Raw genomic sequence first — 20,499 nt, 5'->3', positions numbered from 1 at the left:
ATGGAACAATAAAAGGAAGAAAGACGATTTGAAAAACATCATGTCTGAGAAGTTTTAAGGACATAATGGATGAGAAACAGGAGAGCAGGAGAGGAAGAGAAGGATGGTGGGAGTGTCTGTGGGCAGCCCTGTGAAGAAGTGAAAGCGAAAATGTTTCTCAGATTTCTGAAGAGGAAGTGAGCACTTATAAATACTCACACACATTCACATGAACAGACAGAACTGGGCAAGACGGAGAAGTGAGAATGGCCAGGACGGGTAAGGGTTGACTGTCCTTCCAGGTCAGTTTGATCACCTTCATTTTATATTTATTTTCGATGTGCTTTTTGCTTAATGTGTCACTCTTGCGATCTGTTGTCTTTCTTTTGTCGTGTTAGTTTTTGTCTCATCACTTCTCTTTTATTTGCCAGTCTGAATATTTCCCTTTCGTTTCTTCACGCTTGTATGCTTTGCTATTCGATTTCACAAGCTTCTGCTTTTATTCGCTCGCCTGTAGGAACACAGAAAGAGTTGTTTCATGGAAAAGATTCATCCAAGAGGTGTTTCATCCTTGCTATCCGTCCTTTTGTCCTGCCTTGTCTTCTACTTTGCAAAGTGAAAGTGCAGGAAGTGTTTGTACAGACAGACTTTGTACAAATGTTAACATATTTTAATCGTGAATAAAGCTGCACATTTCTTCATGTCATCTTATCATGTATTTCTTCATGTTTTGTCTAGTAAACTGTCAGCCTTCACCTGAGATACTGCCCTTGTTCTATCAGTGTGTTTTTGGCCGGGAAACAGGTTTTTCAGGCCTCCTGACTTTAGATGAAGGAAGATAAATAAACAGGATTGGCTTCATCTATGGACACACTGACGCCAACAACGATAAAACAACCTAAAGAATGTATGAGCCTTAATCAGATCTTGCAATGTGTATAACTTTGTTTGTCCTATGTACATAGAACGTGATCAGACTTTATAAGAGAAATAGAAATGTGCTGGTAAAATTATACAAGACTGGGCATTAATCATGGACATGGTTTGCTGTAAAATACTGAAGAATATTTCAGGGTTTTGAAATTTGGTCACATCACGACACTGATTTTGTTTCATGAATCTTGTGAATCTCAGCAGCTAGGTGGTTAACGGAACCCATAATGCAGCTGATTGGTTGCTTAACAGCTGGATGTGGATTCCGTTTCCCGCCTTTCCTGCAATAAGGTGACGTTTCTGCAGTCTCAATTCCACATTCTGGGTTTGAAAGTAGCTGAAGTGATTATAATAGATGTAATAATGAGGCGAGTACTTGTGTTTTTTCTCCTGCTGCTTGACTTTCGTTCAGTATTCCACAGCATAAAAAAGTTCAATGACTCTACCTGGTGCTGTCCATTCATTTCACTCTTCTAAGGGCAGAAATTGTATTGATGTTGCTGCAGAATGACACGTTTTCTCCCGGATTGCCAGATATACTAACCGCCACCGGGAACTTCGTGTCAGCCAGCAGTGATATCCAAATCTGTCGATCAAATCTCCACCTGTCTGAGTCTCAAAATCACTCTCTGGGTCTTTCAACTCAAGTTGAATCTAAAAAAAAAGTCTGAATTATTGTTTTTATGTTGCTCAATAAATAAAAAGTAGAACCAATGTAATGTACTCCCTTTGTCTTTTATTTCTCACACGCACTCAGAAATGGGAAGTGACAATTTGCGATTACTTAAGTTGACATTTTGCTTCAGTTGAGATTTATTTTCAGCTAATACAGTAATTGTGGCTTTCACTCAGAAATCTCGACGTTTCTATTCATCATATTTTCCAACCCTACATCAAATGAACATCACTACATGACCCTATGATCACACATTTGTAAAGTTAGAGTTGACTTCTTAAAATTAGACAAAGAGTCAGTCTAAATTCCTAACATACACTACCGTTCAAAAGTTTGGGGTCACTTTGAAATGTCCTTATTTTTGAAAGAAAAGCACTGTTCTTTTCAATGAAGATCACTTTAAACTAATCAGAAATCCACTCTATACATTGCTAATGTGCTAAATGACTATTCTAGCTGCAAATGTCTGGTTTTTGCTGCAATATCTCCATAGGTGTATAGAGGCCCATTTCCAGCAACTCTCACTCCAGTGTTCTAATGGTACAATGTGTTTGCTCATTGCCTCAGAAGGCTAATGGATGATTAGAAAACCCTTGTACAATCATGTTAGCACAGCTGAAAACAGTTGAGCTCTTTAGAGAAGCTATAAAACTGACCTTCCTTTGAGCAGATTGAGTTTCTGGAGCATCACATTTGTGGGGTCGATTAAATGCTCAAAATGGCCAGAAAAATGTCTTGACTATATTTTCTATTCATTTTACAACTTATGGTGGTAAATAAAAGTGTGACTTTTCATGGAAAACACAAAATTGTCTGGGTGACCCCAAACTTTTGAACGGTAGTGTATCTTAACTATAACACATTACAGCAAGAATGAGACTTAATACTTTTCAAAGCGGTTCATATTGTGACATCTAGCTATTAACATTGCGTCTCAATAATCAGAGTTATTATCATCCTGGATAACATTTGAGAGATTAGTAGTAAACCTGAGCTTAGGTTGATTCCTTTGTGAACGGCACACTAGTTTACCACGACTAATTAAAATAATTCTTTGATCTGAGGCTTATTTTTTTTCTATTATTTCATCCTCTAGTGGGAATTGGCATAATGGGTTCTGTTAAGCATCCCATCAGAACCTAATGGTTTCTAAAAGGCCACTCATTCTTGATACGAATTGTTTAGTAAACACCACAGAAGTCAGTTAGGTCCATTAAACCACTGATTATGACCCACGATTTCCATTAGAGACCACTGGACTCACGGAGGGCCCCCCCTCTTTTTTTTAATTAACACAACACTGCTGTCTTGCTAAACCACCAGGGTTGTTTACTTTGTGATTATAACACCATGTAGCAAGAAATGAAGAACAATCAGAAACCATTGTAAAATCACCTGAAACAAACAAAAATCCGTAATAGGTGCCACGTTCTTTTTAAGATATAACATATGTATACGGTCACTGAGGGAGTGTTATCATTTTACTTCACATTATATGGTTGAAATCTGTTAAATAGTTACTGCAGGCGGGTGGCACGGTGGTGTAGTGGTTAGCGCTGTCGCCTCACAGCAAGAAGGTCCGGGTTCGAGCCCCGTGGCCGGCGAGGGCCTTTCTGTGTGGAGTTTGCATGTTGTGTCCGTGTGGGTTTCCTCCAGGTGCTCCGGTTTCCCCCACAGTCCAAAGACATGCAGGTTAGGTTAACTGGTGACTCTAAATTGACCGTAGGTGTGAATGTGAGTGTGAATGGTTGTCTGTGTCTATGTGTCAGCCCTGTGATGACCTGGCGACTTGTCCAGGGTGTACCCCGCCTTTCGCCCGTAGTCAGCTGGGATAGGCTCCAGCTTGCCTGCGACCCTGTAGAAGGATAAAGCGGCTAGAGATGATGAGATGAGTTACTGCAGGCCAATTCATCTTTTGGTTTAAACATTAGACAGTAAGAGTTCAAAAGTTAGGGAGGAAATGTGTAAAACTGTCGGGAGTGCAATCTTAAATACAGTAAATTGTTTAAAAATTTGATGTAGAGAAACATTTTGCTCTATACAAATTCACATTTTACTGTAAGTCTGCTTTCTCTTTTTGTTCCTTATATGTGGCTAAATCCCAAACTCTTAGACGTTTTGTGCCATATGTAGGGTGTACAATAATTAGCCTATTTCTCATGCTTTTGGGATTCAACCCATCACTTTGAGCATTGATAAAGAAAGAACACACTTGTGAAATTTCACACACTTGTGAAATTTCCTCTCTGCATTTAACCCATCTGAAGCAGTCAACACACATGAGCAATGAGCACACACACACACCCAGAGCAGTGGGCACCCATGCTAACAGCACCCGGGGAGCAGTCTGGAGTTAGGTGCCTCGCTCAAGGGCATCCCAGCCCAAGGCCGTCCCATATTAACCTAACCGCATGTCTTTGGACTGTAGGGGAAACCGGAGCACCCGAAGGAAACCCACGCAGACACGGGGAGAACATGCAAACTCCACACAGAAAGGCCCTCGCCGGCCGCTGGGTTCAAACCCAGAACCTTCTTGCTGTGACGCGACTGTGCTAACCACTGCACCACCGTGAAAAATTGGGTTGATTTACAGTACCGTACACAGTGATGGAAAGGCCTGTCTGTGGACATGAACCAGATATGATATGAACCAGAAAGGATTATACAGTCTTTACCTGAACAATAAAATATTGCCTAAATACAGTATTAGCAGTTAAACTTACTGTACAATTCAAATAACTGTCTGACTAACAAAATATTTGAATTAAACCATTCCTTATACTCCCAAAACATGCCAGGAGGTACACTGGCTGCACTGAATGAGTGTATGAACATGTGCTTGTACACATGGTACTCTGATGGACGAGAACCACATCCCACCTCACGCCCAGTGTTCCTGGCATAGGCTCTAGATTCACTACCATACTGAGTAGGATAAAACAGTGACTGAGGATTACTATACAGACTTATTATGACATGTTATGTATTCTCATCTCATTATCTCTAGCCACTTTATCCTTCTACAGTGTCGCAGGCAAGCTGGAGCCTATCCCAGCTGACTACGGGCGAAAGGCGGGGTACACCCTGGACAAGTCACCAGGTCATCACAGGGCTGACACATAGACACAGACAACCATTCACACTCCCATTCACACCTACGGTCAATTTAGAGTCACCAGTTAACCTAACCTGCATGTCTTTGGACTGTGGGGGAAACCGGAGCACCCGGAGGAAACCCACGCGGACACGGGGAGAACATGCAAACTCCGCACAGAAAGGCCCTCGCCGGCCACGGGGTTCGAACCCAGGACCTTGTTCCAAATACAAAAGGTGTGAGTTGAGAAATTGGGTTGATGTACAGTACTGTACACAATGATGGAAAGGCCTGTCTGTGGACAGCTGATTTTTTAGTAGGATTTTATCTACAGGATAGTTGAAATTTAAACTATGTGGTGTAGTGGTTAGCACGGTCGCCTCACAGCAAGAAGGTTCCGGGTTCGAACCCAGCGGCCGGCGAGGGCCTTTCTGTGTGGAGTTTGCACGTTCTCCCCGTGTCTGCATGGGTTTCCTCTACAATCCAAAGACATGCAGTTAGGTTGACGTGGGGCGGCCTTGGGCTGAGGTGCCCTTGAGCAAGGTACCTGACCCCTGACTGCTCCCCGGGTGCTTTGGTGTGGCTGCCCACTGCTCTGAGTGTGTGTGTGTGTGTGTTCACTGCTTCAGATGGGTTAAATGCAGAGGATGAATTTCACTGTACTTGAAGTGTGCATGTGACAAATAAAGGTTTCTTCTTAAGCAAAGAAAACAGCAGGTTTATGAAAGATATACAGATTAGGGAAAAGCTGGTACAATGATTATGTATAATTAATATAGTTTGTTAACCAGTTAAGCACATAATAATAATTTTATAACAAATAATTTACACTACCGTTCAAAAGTTTGGGGTCACCCAGACAATTTTGTGTTTTCCATGAAAAGTCACACTTTTATTTACCACCATAAGTTGTAAAATGAATAGAAAATATAGTCAAGACATTTTTCTGGCCATTTTGAGCATTTAATCGACCCCACAAATGTGATGCTCCAGAAACTCAATCTGCTCAAAGGAAGGTCAGTTTTATAGCTTCTCTAAAGAGCTCAACTGTTTTCAGCTGTGCTAACATGATTGTACAAGGGTTTTCTAATCATCCATTAGCCTTCTGAGGCAATGAGCAAACACATTGTACCATTAGAACACTGGAGTGAGAGTTGCTGGAAATGGGCCTCTATACACCTATGGAGATATTGCACCAAAAACCAGACATTTGCAGCTAGAATAGTCATTTACCACATTAGCAATGTATAGAGTGGATTTCTGATTAGTTTAAAGTGATCTTCATTGAAAAGAACAGTGCTTTTCTTTCAAAAATAAGGACATTTCAAAGTGACCCCAAACTTTTGAACGGTAGTGTATATACCGTATGAAAAAGAAAGAACTCGTCTGAACCCTGCCACACATAAAATGGCGTCTTTCCAGAGCGTGTATGTTTCAGTGAAATGTGCCGTACTGGAGCATTTTCCGCCCACCAACGTTCCGGTCTCAGTGGTGATCAATGTGCAGGGGAAGGAAAGCGCGTGGGTGTCCATTAGAGGCCTCAGAGATATCATTAATCACACCAGGTTTGAAAACTAAATGATTATTATGTTCACACTGTGATCGAGGTGAATGATGGAGACTGCGGAAACGGAGCCGTTCCGGATCGGCTCCACTGTCCGGGCGCTGCGGTGCGCTCTGCGGAGGGAAACCGGACACGAAGCCGAGTCTGAGCGCTCTGACAGCGGGGAAAGAAGCTCCAGCGAGCGGGACAAGCTCTGGTTTAAAGAGAGCAGCGCCAAAAACCTGAGGAACCGAGACTTCCTGGCGCCCAACACGGTTCTGGCGACGCTTTACTCCGACGGACAGGTCAGGTTCAGCTTGTGTTACTGCACTGATGCCATGCTGTTTATGTGCTTTACTAATGCAGGGCTGAGAACAGTTGACATTGATCTGAACATTTGAACCCTGAGGGGGATCTTTCATCTCTTCTCTGTCCTCAAAAACCCGGGACAGAATCATCCTGTGCTAGAACAATCCCATGATCCTCAGTCACTGAAGGTAGAAAGAAAGCACAACTTTATTCATCACACACTTGTGAAATTTCCTCTCTGCATTTAACCCATCTGAAGCAGTGAACACACACACACACACACACACCCAGAGCAGTGAGCATAACTCCCAACTGCTCGCTCAAGGGCACCTCACTGCATGTCTTTGGGGGAAACCGGAGCACCCGGAGGAAACCCACACAGACATGGGGAGGCCCTCGCCGGCTGCTGGGTTCGAACCCGGAACCTTCTTGCTGTGAGGCGACTGTGTTAACCACTACACCACCGTGCTGCCGCCGAACCTGCTTATTTATTTCTTACATTACATCTACAATCAGGGCGGCACGGTGGTGTAGTGGTTAGCGCTGTCGCCTCACAGCAAGAAGGTCCGGGTTCGAGCCCCGTGGCCGGCGAGGGCCTTTCTGTGCGGAGTTTGCATGTTCTCCCCGTGTCCGCATGGGTTTCCTCCGGGTGCTCCGGTTTCCCCCACAGTCCTAAGACATGCAGGTTAGGTTAACTGGTGACTCTAAATTGACCGTAGGTGTGAATGTGAGTGTGAATGGTTGTCTGTGTCTATGTGTCAGCCCTGTGATGACCTGGCGACTTGTCCAGGGTGTGCCCCGCCTTTCGCCCGTAGTCAGCTGGGATAGGCTCCAGCTTGCCTGCGACCCTGTAGAACAGGATAAAGCAGCTACAGATAATGAGATGAGATGAGACATCTGCAATCATGTCGCTTCTTAAACTGCCAGAAGAAATAAGTCCAGCCTAAACAGAAACATGTTTACCTCACTGCTCGTTTTAGGACTCCCTAAAGCGAATGACGCATGAAATGGAATGACGAATGACAGGTAGTAAATTTGAACAATAAATGGTCCCTTGTCATTCAGATTCTTACAAATGGAATAATGATTGAAATCTTTAGTTTTAGACCTCCCTAGGATAAGATAAGTGGGTGCTTGGTGGGATATCAGCTTTTACAAATGGAATGACAGGGTTTCTATATGTATTGACTGACTTTGAGCTAATGTTGTCAGTGATCTCACCTTTTACAAATGGAATGATAAGGTTTCTAGGTGGAATGACATACTTTGAGGCAATGTTATCAGTGATATCAAATTAACAAATGGAATGACATTGTTTCTAGGGTTAGGGTTAGGTTATAGGTGATATCACTGATAACATTGCCTCAAAGTATGTCATTCCACCTAAAAACACTGTCATTCCATTTGTAAAAGGGGATATCACTGATAACATTAGCTTAAAGTATGTCATTCCACCTGGAAACGCTGTCATTCCATTTGTAAAATGTGATATCACTGATAACCTAAAAGTATGTCATTCCACTTAGAAACAATGTCATTCCATTTCATGAGCTGAAAGCATGTCATTCCACCTACATTTCAATCATTATTCCATTTATAAGAATCTGAATGACAAGGGACCATTTATTGTTCAAATCACTAGCTGTCATTCGTCATTCCATTTCATGCGTCATTCACTTTAGGGAGTCCCACTTGTTTTTGTTTTGCTGACATATCTAAAAGTTAGCATCTGTGAAGAATGCTTTAAGCTCCGCCCACTTACCTCATGACTTAAACTAGTACTGTATTCCTGAAACAAGAAGAAACCTTTATTTGTCACATGCACACTTCAAGCACAGTGAAATTCATCCTCTGCATTTAACCCATTTGAAGCAGTGAACGCGCACACACACCCAGAGCAGTGGGCAGTCAGGGGTTCGGTACCTTGCTCAAGGGCACCTCAGCACCTCAACCTAACTGCATGTCTTTGGACTGTGGGGGAGAGAACATGCAAACTCCACACAGAAAGGCCTTCGCTGGCCACCGGAACCTTCTTGCTGTGAGGCAGCCGTGCTAACCACTACACCACCGTGCCACCTCCTCCTGAAACAACTCTTTCCAGATAAAGTTTGTCATTATGATCTGATATACATGTCAATTTCTTCTATAAACCATAGTGAGCCAGAGTGGAAACACAATAAGCTACATTTATTTTTTTGCAGTCTGGTTTCCATCAAATCATGCACTCTGGTTGGCTCGCAAGCAGTCCAGAATCCTACGATACGGACCCTGGCTACGGATCTGTGAACGAGCGAATCGCCAAAACAAGAAGAAACATATTTAGCAATTTTTTGTCAACATTTATTTTTGCATTTCTCGGTATAATAGCATTAATTTTACAGCGTGGATAGTGATAACGACAGTGTTTACAGCGAAAGCGAATTTTACTACCCTGATGAAGACGAAATAAAAGAAAACATTTTAGGAGAAAGCTGAAAACCTGTAACTGTTGCTAACGCCGAGCAAATCCAGCAGTTTATTGAGGAGCAAAGGGCAGAAAATACAACAAAAAAGATGACCTACGACCTCAATGTCTTTGGGAAGTTCTGTCGAAACCTAAATGAAGGTCAAAAGGTCGAAGACATACCTGGCGAAGAACTAAACATGTTGCTGTGCAACTTTTTCATGTCCGCAACAAAGAAAAATGGCAATGTGTACGAGCCGTCCTCGCTTACGTCTTTCCAGAGAAGTATCCAGCGCTATCTGAATCAGTTCGGCTCGCAATTTGAATATCTTCACGGACCCTGAGTTCAACAAGTCAATGAGAGTCCTTGTGGCCCGTAAATGGCAGTTGGTCGAGGTTTTCGTGAAGGGAAACAGTCCAGAAGCAGCCAGGGTGTGTTTTTGACAAGCTTGTAGCAGGTTTGTTCTAAATATGGTTTCCCTTTCGGGCGCTCTCATTTTCTGTTAGAATTTGGTAAAGAAAAAAATAAATATATTATTTACCAGCTTAAGGTCAGTCCATATAGTGAAATACCATCACCTCGGCCCAGAGGCCTCGGTCAGCATTTTCAAGACCTCGGTCACGGCATTTCCCGATAGGGACCTCCCAGCTGGTAAATAATAATTTCAAAGTGGTTTATATTTCAAAATCAGTTTTTCTGTTTCTTGATGATTGGCATTCATGAAATTGTTACATGGATAGAGACTTCTATCCCTATTCAGATATGGAATAAAGCATATCACAGTCGTAACCGTCATGTGAATTCTAGTCATTTATAGTACATTTGACTTGTCTGTCTGCAGGTTCCTCCAGCTGTTCTAAGGCGTGTCCTGTCTCTCCGTGGAAGTGGTGTGTTACCATTTGCAGGATGTGACATCACAGCCGAGGGCCTGCGTGTAACAGTGGACCGCTGCGCGGCGTTCCGAGGTGTTCTGTGTGGGATGAACACATACCTGAGACCTGCCACTCAAAGACAGGGGTGTGTTCTGATCAACTGTCCTGCACTGCATGCCAAACAAGCCCCGCCCACTCCAGACACGCTGACACTGGGGCAGCTCCGTACTGTCCTCATCGCCGACCACCTCGGAGCAGTGCTCCTGAGACAAGGGTGAGCAAACCTGTGCATGTGTGAGAGAGAGAGATGGACAAAGATGGAGAGAGAGAGAGCGAAAGAAAGTCTGTAATATGCCACTTGTGTGTTTTATAATCTTTTTTGCAGTTACTCTGTGTCCTTCTGTCCTGCCCTGCCTGAGGACAGTGGCATCATCAGCTTCCTCCGAACCCTGGGTATCGATTGGCCGATAGCATCTGTGAGTTGGACTAGTGAGGAGAGAGAGGCAAAGATGAAGAATGCTCTGGAGAACTGTTCTTACAGAGAGACAGATGGCGAGAGAGGGAGGAGAGCGAGTAAAGGAGAGGATGGAGGGATGACAGAGGAGGTCAGGATAAACCTAAAGCGAGTGATGGAGGACGTTGAGCTGCAGGGTTATGACCCCACTCTTGGCACTTGCACAGGTGAAGACAAGTGTGTGGGTGTGAGTGCAGTGAATTTAACTCCACACTTCTGGCCTTAGTGCTTAAATTAAATTTTTTGCTCATCCAATCTTTCAGTCTTGGAGTTCACATTACAGGTGTATCTCAAAAAATTAGAATATTGTGAATAAGTCCAATATTTTCCATTAGTTATTTAAAGTGAAAATTTAATATATTCTAGACTGATTACACGTAAACCAAAATGTTTCAATCATTTTTCTCTCTAAATTTTGATAATTATGGCCTACAGTGTAAAAAAAAAAATCTCAAAATATTAGAGCATTTCATTTTGAGTTTGAGTAAAACAGTATAAATACCATGTATCTCTTGGTCTAGTTCAGTACACGCAACCACAATCATGGGGAAGACTGCTGACTTGTCAGTTATACAGAAGATGATAATCAACACCCTCCACAAGGAGGGTAAGCCACAGAAGGTCATTGCTGAAAAGGCTGGCTGGAAAAGGTGCACAAGCAACAGGAATGACCGCAGCCTTGAGAAGATTGTCAAGAAAAATCTATTCAAGAACTTGGGAGAGCTTCACAAGGAGCGGACTGAGTGAGGCTGGTGTCAGTGCATCAAGAGCCACCACACACAGACGTCTTCAGGAAAGGGGATACAACTGTCGGATTCCAAATATCAAGCCACTCCTGAACCGGAGACAACGTCAGAAGCGTCTTACCTGGGCTAAGGAGAGAAAGAACTGGACTGTTGCTCAGTGGTCCAAAGTCCTCTTTTCAGATGAAAGTAAATTTTGCATTTCATTTGGAAATCAAGGTCCTAGAATCTGGAGGAAGAGTGGAGAGGCACAGAATCCAAGGTGGTTTGAAGTCCAGTGTGAAGTTTCCGCAGTCTGTGATGATTTAGGGTACCATGTCATCTGCTGGTGTTGGTGCACTGTGGTTTATCAAGTCCCAACCTCAACGCAGCCGTCTACCAGGAGATTTTAGAGCACTTCATGCTTTCATCTGCTGACAAGCTTTATGGAGATGTCAATTTCCTTTTCCAGCAGAACCTGCCCACGGTGCCAAAACTACGGCCAAATGGTTTACTGGCCACTGTATCGCTGTGTTTGATTGGCCAGCCAACTTGCCTGACCTGAACCCTAGAGAGAATCTTTGTGGTATTGGCAAGAGGAAGATGAGAAACACCCGACCCAAAAATACAGACGAACTGAAGGTCGCTATCCAACTCTGCCTGGGCTTCAGTAACACCTCAGCAGTGTTACAGGCTGATCGCCTCCATGCCATGCTGCACTGATGCAGGAGGGAGCCCCAGTCAAGTATTGACTGTATAAATGCACATACTTTTCAGAAGTTGGACATTTCTCTATTGTTTCTGTATTGTATTGTTTGATTGATCTTAGAAAATATTCTAATCTTTTGAGACACTGGATTTCTGATTTTCATGAGCTATAAGCCATAATCAATCATCAAATTTAAAACAAAAAAAAGGCATGAAATATTTTACTTTATGTATAATGAACATATATTAAAGTTTACTTTTTAAAATGAAATTATGAAAAAAAATTACTTTTTCACAAATTTTGTAATTTTTTGGGATGCACCTGTATACGTCAGATGTCATCAGTGTGAACAGATGTCTTTCCTGAAACGGCCCAGTCCCAATCTCGAGGCACAGAGTCTGGAGCAATGTGGGCACTGAAATTCGGTAGTTGTGATCACTGCTGGTGTTCAGTGCCATTTTTCTCTTGCAGTGAAGAGTTTTTAGTGCTGTGCCACCTCAAAGTTAGAAGAGGCTTGGCAGACTGTCGCTTGCCATTGAGGTTGATCGGCAACGCACGTCTCCAGATTCTTGGGTTTGAAGTTGCACCAGCGAAGGTTGGCTTTGACAGTGTCCTTGAATCGTTTCTTCGGTTGGGCGTTGCGTCTCTTTCCACATGTGAATTCTCTGTACAACAGGCATCTGTGGATGTGGTGCTCTTCCATTTGGATGACCGTTCCCACCCACCAGAGCTGGTCCTTGAAGAGCATGGATTAGATGCTGGTAGAATCAGCACAGTCCCAGTCTTCGAGGTTGGTGATGCGATCCTACCACTGGATTCCAAGAATGGAGTGGAGAGTTTGCATATGGAAGTTTTCCAGATTTTTGATGTGCTTGCGATAGTGTCCAGGTTTCACAGGAGAGAAGGGAGGACTACGCATTGTAGACTTTGAGTTTTGTTGTCAAAAAGACAGTGTGCTTGTTAAGCACTCTGTTGTGAAGCCTCCTCAGAGCCTGGCTTGCTTTGCTAATCCAAGCTACAATTTCTCTGTTTAGTGAGCCATCCTGAGAAAGGGTGCTTCAAAGGTACTTGAAGCTCTCAACATTAGCAAGCTAGGTGCCATCTATGATTTATGGCTGGCTTGGAGTGGTTGGTGTTTGGTGCAGGCTGATTGAGCACTTCGGTCTTTCTGTGGTTGATATTCGGGCCAAACAGTTTTGAAGCTTCTGAGAAGCAATTGAGCATCAACCGCAAGTCAGACACTTCTTGGGCCACTAATGCATAGTCATCAGCAAAAAGGGCTTCCTGGATAAGGTTTTTGCTGTGAGGTGGCAAAGGCCAAAAATGGAGCCATACAGATGATATCTGACGTATACCCCTGGAGGTGAAGATGTTGAAGAGGACTGGAGCTAGGACACAGCCCTGTCTCACACCATTACTAATCTTGAAAGCTTCCATGACATTACCACTGGAGAGGACCTGACCAGTCATACCTTCGTGAAAGGGCTGGATGGTTTTGACAAATTCCTGATGGCATTCAATGTGCTCAAGGATTACCCAGAGCACTTTCCTGTTGACAGTGTTGAAGGCTTTCGTCAGGTCAATGAAGACTGAATAGAAGGGCATATGTTGCTCTATGCACTTTTCTTGAAGATGTCTCATTACAAAAATCATGTCCATGGTGCTTTGGCCTGGCCTGAAGCCACACTGTGCTTCTGGAAGATTCTGCTCAGAAACACTCATCACTGTTGAGAATAACTCGAGCAAAGATCTTTCTGGCAATTGAGAGGAGTGAGATGCCCCTGTAGTTCTTGTCGTCTGCCTTACTGCCCTTCTTGTAGAAGGAGAGAATCAGGGCGTTTGTGCAAATGGTCTGGCATCTCCTCTTCCCACACACTCTGCAGGACATCATGAAAGGCCTCAAGGACATTAGGGTCTACCACCTTGTATATATCGGCAGGGATGCTGTCCTTTCCTGATGCTCTACTTGAGTTGGTCTGAAAGATTGCTTTTTTGATCTCATTAATAGAGGGTGGTAAGTCTGGCTCATCCTGAACTGGCAGCTGAAGGATTTGGTTTGGTGCAGCAGGGTCAACAGTGGAGGGGCTGTTGAGCAGATTCCTGAAGTGTTCTACCCATCGTTCTCGCAGAACTGCCTGGTCTTTGATCAGAGTTGTGCCGTCAGAAGACAGCAGTGGAGAGCAACCAGAACTTGTGGGGGGCAATCACTGTCTTCAAAGAGCTGAAGAACTTGGCATTATCGGAGTCCTCATACCTCTGTACTACTTCAGCTTTGTGCTGCCACCACTGGTCCTGCATCTCTCGCAGGTCTGACTGAACTTCCTTGAACTTCTCTGTCTTGGCAACTGATGATGGGTCATTCTGCCTTTCTGTGTAGGCTTTGTTCTTGGTGACCAAAGCTGCCTGTATTTGTTCAAACACAGTTGCTTTATCTACATTCCTCAAACAACAAAAAGCACCATCTTTACAAGACAATCCACAATTGCAGTAGTGATAAAATGAACAAGTTGTCAGCATAAACAATCTTTACAGTTTCTGTTCTGGGTGAAATTACCAGGTCTGCTTGATTCCAACAAGAAGGTGAAAGCCAAATGCTTTTGATGTTTTTGCACGTATTTACTTTCACTTCAGTGTGGGTGTTGGAGAGGAGCCATCTGTGTATCCTCAATAAGTTCAGTCGGATAGTTCCCTTTACAATCACGTGACCATGTGTCCGATATAGACAGGTGATAAATTAAAGGAAAACCTATTGGTTTTCTGTTATATTGATGGATGTATTTAATTTTTATTGGCATTGATTGATCACCTTTATCCTATGATGGAACATTTCTGTCCTGATGGGTGTGGTCTCTGCCCCCATCCACAGAGCTCGAGGGCTCACTGAATGGTTTAATGAGGATGAGATGATGTAAGTTATGGTCACCAGATCTCAACCCAACTGCCCACACATGGAAGATTTTGGACAGTGTGTGTGTGTCAGGGCAGGCAAAACTAGTTCGTCAGCCACCAACATGTATAGTTCCCTCTTGATTGTTTTATACAAGAATAATATCCAAATGCAGTTGACGCACACAACAGCTACAAAAATTAGAGTAAATTTTTTATGCAGCAAAAAGATACAGGTGGCCAGGTGCTTAAATCTGGTGTGCCAAAAAATAAATAAATAAAAAAATCAGATTGTAAAAATCTAATGACACTCCATTTTCATCTGCTATACTTTTTTTTAATTATTGTATAATAAACATCAATCTTCTCCTTCTTTCTCTCACCTACAGTGCAGCGAGAGGCATTGTGCCATCTGGCTCAGCTGGATAGAGCCGTAGAAGACTTTCCTGTGAGTCCCACGTGGATGATATCATCTCACGCATTTCTACAGTATTTTTATTCAGATTTCACTGTAACAAAAGTTAGCTCAGTTTTCAAACACCTGTACTTGGCCACATTTTGTTTTTGCCATATATAGTGTTAAAAACCAATATATATCAAAATTTATTCATTTACTATCCGCAGAAAACTGCTACTGTTGGACCTGGTTGGCTTTGTCTGTGTTTTTGTGTTTATTAGCAATTGTAGATCCGTGTTTGTGCAATACGGTTAATCTGTAGGGCCCTGTCCTTCCTGCAGGCGTCCACGGCTACAGTGCTGCACGTGACTTCCTGTCAGGACGAGTTCCGCCAACAGCAGACAGCCATGCTTTGGAGAGCTACCAGCGCCATGGCAACGCAGGTTTCTCTCACACACACTGACAGTCACACTTAAAAGAGGAACACTAAATATTCACACTTTTAAAAAAAAAAAAAAAGGAACATCAGTCTCTCTGAAGCGCACTCAACCAAGTACACACAGGCGACGCTGGTCTCTCTAATGGCGCCCACAGACTGTAGGATTTCAGCAATTGTATAAGTTCGTTGTAAGCCACACTGTGCTTGTATGGTGATGACACTGTACAAGGAAGAAAGTTGCATTTAAAAATTCCAGTACACCTGCAGCACACGGATATCAGCTGATATCTGATTCCAAACTTTTAGGTTTGTGTCCTTATATTTCGGAAGGTATGTCGAACTTGATCAAAGTATGACATTTACTGAATTTACACTGTGAGGAAGTCACACTTAGCTAAGAAGGTTTTAGACATCTTTAAGGCCCGGTCCCACAATACCGATGACTGACTATATATAAATAAATCAGTTCCCTGCAGTTTATGTGGTTGGTGGTCACACCAGACCGATAACGATACCTGTAGCCCAGGCCTGGGTTTATCGGCATTGGTGAGATTGCTTCTGGAGCAATCCCCCGATCTGATAAAACATCTGACCAATCAGGTACAGTGGTGTTTGAAAGTTTGTGAACCCTTTAGAATGTTCTATATTTCTGCATAAATATGACCTAAAACATCAGATTTCCACACAAGTCCTAAAAGTAGATCAAGAGAACCCAGTTAAACAACTGAGACAAAAATATTATACTTGGTCATTTATTTATTGAAGAAAATGATCCAATATTACATATCTGTGAGTGGCAAAAGTATGTGAACCTTTGCGTTCAGTATCTGGTGTGACCCCCTTGTGCAGCAATAACTGCAACTAAACGTTTCTGGTAACTGTTGATCAGTCCTGCACACCAGCTTGGAGGAATTTTAGCCCATTCTTCCATACAGAACAGCTTCAACTCTGGGATGTCGGTGGGTTTCCTCACATGAACTGCTTGCTTTTTTTGTAACCTTTTCCAGCCTGATGACCTCGCCGACTATTACACACCTTGCTCTTGGAGTGATCTTTGTTGGTCGACCACTCCTGGGGAGGGTAACAATGGTCTTGAATTTCCTCCATTTGTACACAATCTGTCTGACTGTGGATTGGTGGAGTCCAAACTCTTTAGAGATGGTTTTGTAACCTTTTCCAGCCTGATGAGCATCAACAACGCTTTTTCTGAGGTCCTCAGAAATCTCCTTTGTTCGTGCTATGATACACTTCCACAAACATGTGTTGTGAAGATCAGACTTTGATAGATCCCCGTTCTTTAAATACAACCCTGATTCCAAAAAAGTTGGGACAAAGTACAAATTGTAAATAAAAACGGAATGCAATGATGTGGAAGTTTCAAAATTCCATATTTTATTCAGAATAGAACATAGATGACATATCAAATGTTTAAACTGAGAAAATGTATCATTTAAAGAGAAAAATGAGGTGATTTTAAATTTCATGACAACAACACATCTCAAAAAAAGTTGGGACAAGGCCATGTTTACCACTGTGAGACATCCCCTTTTCTCTTTACAACAGTCTGTAAACATCTGGGGACTGAGGAGACAAGTTGCTCAAGTTTAGGGATAGGAATGTTAACCCATTCTTGTCTAATGTAGGATTCTAGTTGCTCAACTGTCTTGGGTCTTTTTTTGTCGTATCTTCCGTTTTATGATGCGCCAAATGTTTTCTATGGGTGAAAGATCTGGACTGCAGGCTGGCCAGTTCAGTACCCGGACCCTTCTTCTACGCAGCCATGATGCTGTAATTGATGCAGTATGTGGTTTGGCATTGTCATGTTGGAAAATGCAAGGTCTTCCCTGAAAGAGATGTCGTCTGGATGGGAGCATATGTTGCTCTAGAACCTGGATATACCTTTCAGCATTGATGGTGTCTTTCCAGATGTGTAAGCTGCCCATGCCACACGCACTAATGCAACCCCATACCATCAGAGATGCAGGCTTCTGAACTGAGCGCTGATAACAACTTGGGTCTTCCTTCTCCTCTTTAGCCCGAATGACACGGCGTCCCTGATTTCCATAAAGAACTTCAAATTTTGATTCGTCTGACCACAGAACAGTTTTCCACTTTGCCACAGTCCATTTTAAATGAGCCTTGGCCCAGAGAAGACGTCTGCACTTCTGGATCATGTTTAAATACGGCTTCTTCTTTGAACTATAGAGTTTTAGCTGGCAACGGCGGATGGCACGGTGAATTGTGTTCACAGATAATGTTCTCTGGAAATATTCCTGAGCCCATTTTGTGATTTCCAATACAGAAGCATGCCTGTATGTGATGCAGTGCCGTCTAAGGGCCCGAAGATCACGGGCACCCAGTATGGTTTTCCGGCCTTGACCCTTACACACAGAGATTCTTCCAGATTCTCTGAATCTTTTGATGATATTATGCACTGTAGATGATGATATATTCAAACTCTTTGCAATTTTACACTGTCGAACTCCTTTCTGATATTGCTCCACTATTTGTCGGCGCAGAATTAGGGGGATTGGTGATCCTCTTCCCATCTTCACTTCTGAGAGCCGCTGCCACTCCAAGATGCTCTTTTTATACCCAGTCATGTTAATGACCTATTGCCAATTGACCTAATGAGTTGCAGTTTGGTCCTCCAGCCGTTCCTTTTTTGTACCTTTTAACTTTTCCAGCCTCTTATTGCCCCTGTCCCAACTTTTTTGAGATGTGTTGCTGTCATGAAATTTCAAATGAGCCAATATTTGGCATGAAATTTCAAAATGTCTCACTTTCGACATTTGATATGTTGTCTATGTTCTATTGTGAATACAATATCAGTTTTTGAGATTTGTAAATTATTGCATTCTGTTTTTATTTACAATTTGTACTTTGTCCCAACTTTTTTGGAATCGGGGTTGTAAAACAGGGTGCCCACTCACACCTGATTGTCATCCCATTGATTGGAAACACCTGACTCTGATTTCACCTTCAAATTAACTGCTAATCCTAGAGGTTCACATACTTTTGCCACTCACAGATATGTAATATTGGATCATTTTCCTCAATAAATAAATGACCACATATAATATTTTTGTCTCATGTGTTTAACTGGGTTCTCTTTATCTACTTTTAGGACTTGTGTGAAAATCTGTTGATGTTTTCGGTCATATTTATGCAGAAATGTAGAAAATTCTAAATGGTTCACAAACTTTCAAGCACCACTGTAACTGTTTACACGTGACTTTGTCTGAGCATGTGCTATTTTTCCTGGGCATCTTTGTACATCCTTGTTGCATCATGAAGTCACGGAATGCGGATTCATGGAAAATGTACTGTAGAAATACTACAAAGCATGGATTTTTTATTCACGGATATGTGATTTTTCATGAAATATTAATAGTAAATTCATCTCATCTCATTATCTCTAGCCGCTTTATCCTTCTACAGGGTCGCAGGCAAGCTGGAGCCTATCCCAGCTGACTATGGGCGAAAGGCGGGGTACACCCTGGACAAGTCGCCAGGTCATCACAGGGCTGACACATAGACACAGACAACCATTCACACTCCCATTCACACCTACGGTCAATTTAGAGTCACCAGTTAACCTAACCTGCATGTCTTTGGACTGTGGGGGAAACCGGAGCACCCGGAGGAAACCCACGCGGACACGGGGAGAACATGCAAACTCCGCACAGAAAGGCCCTCGCCGGCCCCGGGGCTCGAACCCAGGACCTTCTTGCTGTGAGGTGACAGCGCTAACCACTACACCACCGTGCCGCCCTTAATAGTAAATTAATAAAGTAAACATATAAATGCAGGTAAGATATTTTAATTATGAACTTCAGCAGTCAGCATTTAATTGTTTTAGACTTCTTACTTTTTTTTTTTACCCATGATGCATCATCCATATGAAATTGGTAACCAATCTGTAATATACTGAAACATCCGTGATCAATCCATGAATTATTAGCATCCATGATGCATCCGTATTAAAATCCCACTCTGTATTTTGTATCCTTTTTTTTTTTAATACTTTTCATAGTCTGTTACCTGTCCGTATTTGTTCAGCCACCAGAGTATGTACATGGGTTGTTTTGAAGTCCAAGCTGTACAGCATGACCCGGAATAATGTGCTACTACTTGGAAAAAACTTCCATGACTGTTCCTAAGTTGCACGCATTTATTTACCTGAGTGGCAGGACCGTGGGCGGCACGGTGGTGTAGTGGTTAGCACTGTCGCCTCGCAGCAAGAAGCTTCTGGGTTCGAGCCCCGTGGCCGGCGAGGGCCTTTCTGTGTGGAGTTTGCATGTTCTCCCCGTGTCCGCGTGGGTTTCCTCCGGGTGCTCCGGTTTCCCCCACAGTCCAAAGACATGCAGGTTAGGTTAACTGGTGACTCTAAATTGAGCGTAGGTGTGAATGTGAGTGTGAATGGTTGTCTGTGTCTATTGCCGCTTTTCCACCAAAGCAGTTCCCGGGCTGGTTCGGGGCCAGTGCTTAGTTTGGAACCGGGTTTTCTGTTTCCACTGACAAAGAACTGGCTCTGGGGCCAGAAAAACCAGTTCCAGGCTAGCACCAACTCTCTGCTGGGCCAGAGGAAAGAACCACTTACGTCAGCGGGGGGGGCGGAGTTGTTAAGACCAACAACAGTAACAAGACCGCGAAAGATCGCCATTTTTAAGCGACGAGAAGCAGCAGCTGTACAAGCGCGAAGTCATCCATTATTATTGTTGTTGTTGTTGCTGCTGCTGCTTCTTCCACGTTGTTTTTGCTTTGATATTCGTGCCAAGGTTTATGCAAACGTAGCGACGTAATGACGTATACAACGACGTAACTGACGTATACAGCGACGTAATGACACGTCTTCTCTTAGCACCGCGAGCTATGGAAAAGCAAACTGGTTCTCAGCTGGCTCGCAAGTTGAACGAGTTGTGAACCAGCACCAGCACTGACCCCGAACCAGCCCTGGAACTGATTTGGTGGAAAAGGGG

At 43.1% G+C, this 20,499-nt stretch overlaps 1 protein-coding gene and 1 long non-coding RNA gene across 2 annotated transcripts in view; both read left to right on the top strand.

Annotated features, from left to right (window-relative positions):
- Positions 1–214: 214 nt before the first annotated feature.
- Positions 215–1,626, top strand: LOC132892584 (uncharacterized). Its single transcript, XR_009655463.1, has 2 exons — positions 215–281; positions 497–1,626. It is a non-coding gene; the product is annotated as an uncharacterized LOC132892584 (long non-coding RNA).
- Positions 1,627–6,181: 4,555 nt separating this feature from the next.
- dalrd3 (DALR anticodon binding domain containing 3) overlaps positions 6,182–20,499 on the top strand; it is a 29,656-nt gene continuing 15,338 nt past the window's right edge. The window contains exons 1-5 of the mRNA XM_060932173.1: positions 6,182–6,530; positions 9,820–10,124; positions 10,236–10,531; positions 15,071–15,129; positions 15,420–15,521. Coding sequence (XP_060788156.1) covers positions 6,294–6,530; positions 9,820–10,124; positions 10,236–10,531; positions 15,071–15,129; positions 15,420–15,521 — 999 coding nt within the window. The 5' untranslated portion in view covers positions 6,182–6,293. The remainder of the gene's footprint in view (positions 6,531–9,819; positions 10,125–10,235; positions 10,532–15,070; positions 15,130–15,419; positions 15,522–20,499) is intronic.

Source organism: Neoarius graeffei, chromosome 10 (genome assembly GCF_027579695.1).
Source record: "Neoarius graeffei isolate fNeoGra1 chromosome 10, fNeoGra1.pri, whole genome shotgun sequence".
NCBI classification, from domain to species: domain Eukaryota; kingdom Metazoa; phylum Chordata; class Actinopteri; order Siluriformes; family Ariidae; genus Neoarius; species Neoarius graeffei.
The sequence above is the reverse complement of the archived record's forward strand: the minus strand, read 5'-3'. Positions and strand labels throughout refer to the sequence as shown.